The sequence below is a fragment of the Procambarus clarkii genome, chromosome 49 (genome assembly GCF_040958095.1).
Source record: "Procambarus clarkii isolate CNS0578487 chromosome 49, FALCON_Pclarkii_2.0, whole genome shotgun sequence".
Classification (NCBI taxonomy): Eukaryota; Metazoa; Arthropoda; class Malacostraca; order Decapoda; family Cambaridae; genus Procambarus; species Procambarus clarkii.
In genome coordinates, this window is record NC_091198.1 from 17,431,230 (window position 1) to 17,436,128 (window position 4,899).

The window sequence follows — 4,899 nt, forward strand, 5'->3', positions numbered from 1 at the left end:
TAGTGTTAGTGCTAGTGTTAGTGCTAGTGTTAGTGTTAGTGTTAGTGCTAGTGTTAGTGCTAGTGTTAGTGTTAGTGTTAGTGTTAGTGCTAGTGTTAGTGTTAGTGTTAGTGTTAGTGTTAGTGTTAGTGCTAGTGTTAGTGTTAGTGCTAGTGTTAGTGTTAGTGTTAGTGCTAGTGTTAGTGTTAGTGCTAGTGTTAGTGTTAGTGCTAGTGTTAGTGCTAGTGTTAGTGTTAGTGCTAGTGTTAGTGTTAGTGTTAGTGCTAGTGTTAGTGTTAGTGTTAGTGCTAGTGTTAGTGTTAGTGCTAGTGTTAGTGTTAGTGTTAGTGGTAGTGTTAGTGTTAGTGCTAGTGTTAGTGCTAGTGTTAGTGCTAGTGTTAGTGTTAGTGCTAGTGTTAGTGTTAGTGTTAGTGTTAGTGTTAGTGCTAGTGTTAATGCTAGTGTTAGTGTTAGTGCTAGTGCTAGTGTTAGTGTTAGTGTTAGTGTTAGTGCTAGTGTTAGTGTTAGTGTTAGTGGTAGTGTTAGTGCTAGTGTTAGTGTTAGTGTTAGTGCTAGTGTTAGTGTTAGTGTTAGTGTCAGTGTTAGTGTTAGTGTTAGTGTTAGTGTTAGTGTTAGTGTTAGTGCTAGTGTTAGTGTTAGTGTTAGTGGTAGTGTTAGTGCTAGTGTTAGTGTTAGTGTTAGTGCTAGTGTTAGTGTTAGTGTTAGTGCTAGTGTTAGTGTTAGTGGTGTGTTAGAACATTCACATATCAACAGAAACCCAAATTAAACTATTTATCATATATTTATATACAAAAACTGTTGAACGAAATTGATTTCTGATTGTGTTTCTGTCGCTGTTAAAGAGATATGAACTTTCTCTAACGTGGAAGAAATATTTTATTTACTAGAGGCAGCGAGGGCACTACAAGAGACTTACTCTCTTGTAGAGGCATCGTGGAGACTGCGAGAGATAGCGAAGGCGAACACAGTTAGCGACCCAAGTAACGGGGGGGTGGAGGAGGGGCAGGAGGCGATGATTAGAGCTGTAGGAGGAGGAGGAGGAGGAAGAGGCAGAGTAAGCAAGCAGCTCAGTAGTGTGAGCCAGCGGAGCGTGCGCCCGCACCCGTTAACGCGGGCGCCTGGTCCGCGCCTCTCAACACGTCCGGACCAGCCAGCCTCCATGTGGGTCCACGTCCAGCACCCTCGCCTCTACACCTGGGTCCACTTCTGAGAGAGAGAGAAAAAATGGCTGTTCGGTTGGCCAGACGTAATTGTTAGCAGAGGAAACACCAGTGTAGAGGGTCGGGGCGGGGAGAGGAATGTGATGGGGGGGAGCGTGTGTAGTGTGTATCACGGTAGGCGCCCACACAATGGGGTGTGTGTGCTGTACCGCGCACCGTTAGTACGCTGTACCGCACTATCTCGTCACTCTACGGTGCGCCCGTCTTTGACTGAGTTCCATAAATAGCGTAACTGATAGGCCGAAGGCGCCTCTTAGAGCCGCCAGGAAATACCTCATATCCTGACCTACATAGACTTGCTCTAACTAATTTTTTTTATTCACTAAACAATTATTTTTCACGAATTATAAATCGCTGGATTAACGCACCAGTAAATGGTAGTAATCCACCCCTTCATCCATGGTAAATACATCTCAAATCCACAATATTATTACCCACAATATGGTGAAGATGAGGTGGATAAGGCAACCCGTCCTCGACTCAAGTTCTATTACATCCAGCGGTCGACCCCACAGACGCATTCATCAATTTTTACATACTGTTCATTCAAAACGGGAATTTTTTCAACTATAAATTAATAATATAATACATTAGCATATTGTGCATATATAGGCATAGGTTAGGTTAGGTGTTAGGTTCTGTTGGCGATTATTTGCATTTGTAGTACGTGGGTGAAGCATTTGCAGCGTTGTGGTTCGAACAAAATTCGTACAGTGAAGCACTTGTTCCGGAAGTGTTCGAACGTCATCAGTCGTGTGTAAACCGTTTTTCATTCATAAACAGCGGGGAGGGGGTTGGCGGATGGGTGGAATCACTTTTGGGTCTTTGTTTGGAGGACGGTCTGGGATAAGGTATGGAGTCCACCAGATACCGTCGTGACACTCCAGGTTGACCATCAATCTCAGCACGAGTAGCAGTCAGCTACTTTCTGAGACTCTGCTCTATTGTGGCCTAGCCCGTCCTCCCACACAAAGATCCAATCTCGTTAATCCAGCCGCCAAACCCCCAGCTGATTAATGAAGGAAAAACAGTTTTCACACGACAATTGATGACGTCCGAACACTTCCGGAACATTTGCTTCGCTAACGTCCTCTGTTCAAACCACAATTCTATAAACCAGCCCCTCCTCCAATCAAAGACCCAAAAGTGATTCCATCCAGCCGTCAACCTCCTCCCCGCTGTTTATGAATGAAAAACGGTTTACACACGACTGATGACGTTCGAACACTTCCGGAACAAGTGCTTCACTGACGACTTGTGTTCGAACCACAACGCTGTAAATGCTTCACCCACGTACTACAGACACAAATACTCGCCAACAGAACCTAAACACCTAACCTAACCCACGCCGAACTATACAGAGAATTTTTTATGTATAATAATATTAATTTATATAGGAGACCAAACCAATTTTTAAAGACAGTATATTAAAATTGCTGAATGCAATTTAACGTAACAATGTACATGTTACATAAAATGTACGGGGAATGTAACAAAAAGGAGGCCTGGTCGAGGACCGGGCCGCGGGGCCGCTAAGCCCCGAAATCATCTCAAGAACAGTAACAAGCAGAGCGGCGTCCGCCCAATAACTGCCCAGTAGTTAACAGACCACAAACTAGGCCATTTAAAATAGCGTTGAGGAACAGCATGAAGGATGGATTACTCTTCAATCCAGAAGAGTAATCCATTACTCTTCCGCCTCTAAGACTCCAGAGGCAGCTTCCGCCTCTAGCACTCCAGAGGCAGCTTCCGCCTCTAGCACTCCAGAGGCAGCTTCCGCCTCTAGCACTCCAGAGGCAGCTTCCGCCTCTAGCACTCCAGAGGCAGCTTCCACCTCTAGCACTCCAGAGGCAGCTTCCGCCTCTAGCACTCCATCTTCTTGAAGGTTTACGCTATTCCTCCACTTGAATTCGTTGGTAGAGCGGTGGCGTCGCTTCTTGCAACTCCGCGTTCGATTCCCGACGGTCCAAGTGGTTAGGCACCATTCCTTCCGCCCGTCCCGTCCCAGCTCCTTATCCTCACGTAGTCGTAAGGAAAGATAGTTAATTATTAATAGGGCGGAATATGTGGCAAATTTATACGACCAGTCTATCCCAGGCGTTGATGTTATCCTCGGCGTTGATGTCATCCCCGGCGTTGATGTTATCCTCGGCGTTGATGTTATCCCCGGCGTTGATGTTATCCTCAGCGTTGATGTCATCCCCGGCGTTGATGTTATCCTCAGCGTTGATGACATCCCCGGCGTTGATGTCATCCTCGGCGTTGATGTTATCCTCAGCGTTGATGACATCCCCGGCGTTGATGTCATCCCCGGCGTTGATGTTATCCTCGGCGTTGATGTTATCCTCGACGTTGATGTCATCCCCGGCGTTGATGTTATCCTCGGCGTTGATGTCATCCCCGGCGTTGATGTTATCCTCAGCATTGATGTCATCCCCGGCGTTGATGTTATCCTCAGCGTTGATGACATCCCCGGCGTTGATGTCATCCTCGGCGTTGATGTTATCCTCAGGGTTGATGTCATCCCCGGCGTTGATGTTATCCTCGGCGTTGATGTCATCCCCGGCGTTGATGTCATCCCCGGCGTTGATGTTATCCTCAGCGTTGATGTCATCCCCGGCGTTGATGTTATCCTCAGCGTTGATGACATCTCCGGCGTTGATGTCATCTCCAGCGTTGATGTCATCCCCGGCGTTGATGTCATCCCCGGCGTTGATGTCATCCCCAGCGTTGATATCATCCCCAGCGTTGATATCATCCCCAGCGTTGATATCATCCCCAGCGTTGATGTCATCCCCAGCGTTGATGTCATCCCCAGCGTTGATGTCATCCCCGGCGTTGATGTCATCTCCAGCGTTGATGTCATCCCCAGCGTTGATGTCATCCTCGGCGTTGATGTCATCCCCGGCGTTGATGTCATTTTCGGCGTTGATGTCATCCCCGGCGTTGATATCATCCCCAGCGTTGATGTCATCCCAGCGTTGATGTCATCCCCAGCGTTGATGACATCCCCAGCGTTGATGTCATCCCAGCGTTGATATCATCCCCAGCGTTGATGTCATCCCCAGCGTTGATGTCATCCCAGCGTTGATATCATCCCCAGCGTTGATGTCATCCCAGCGTTGATGTCATCCCCAGCGTTGATGTCATCCCAGCGTTGATATCATCCCCAGCGTTGATGTCATCCCAGCGTTGATATCATCCCCAGCGTTGATGTCATCCCAGCGTTGATATCATCCCCAGCGTTGATGTCATCCCAGCGTTGATATCATCCCAGCGTTGATGTCATCCCCAGCGTTGATGTCATCCCAGCGTTGATATCATCCCAGCGTTGATGTCATCCCCAGCGTTGATGTCATCCCCAGCGTTGATGTGTGAGGTCCACCTGCCCCCCTACAACCTCAACATTACAACAATGTCTACACTTGTGTGGACAATGTTTACTATAATAATTTCTAATTATAAAATGTTATATAAATTATATATTTGAGTTTAGAGTTCTCTCTAAAATTTGAACAAATATTATAAATAAATTACCCGGTTATTATATCATACCACAACTGACTGGGACATTTTATACAGTCCACTGAAGACTGTTACTAATAATAATGTTCCCACAAGTTTTTGTAATTTGTTCATTTGTTCATTTGTTCATTTGTTCATTTGTTCATTTGTTCAT

At 46.4% G+C, this 4,899-nt stretch overlaps 1 protein-coding gene across 1 annotated transcript in view; it reads right to left on the reverse strand.

Moving 5' to 3' along the window:
* Nucleotides 1-3,295: 3,295 nt before the first annotated feature.
* Nucleotides 3,296-4,899, reverse strand: part of LOC138351408 (homeobox-like protein HDP1) — a 23,677-nt gene continuing 22,073 nt past the window's right edge. The window contains exon 2 of the mRNA XM_069303226.1: nucleotides 3,296-4,105. Within this exon, the coding sequence (XP_069159327.1) occupies nucleotides 3,296-4,105 (810 nt within the window). The remainder of the gene's footprint in view (nucleotides 4,106-4,899) is intronic.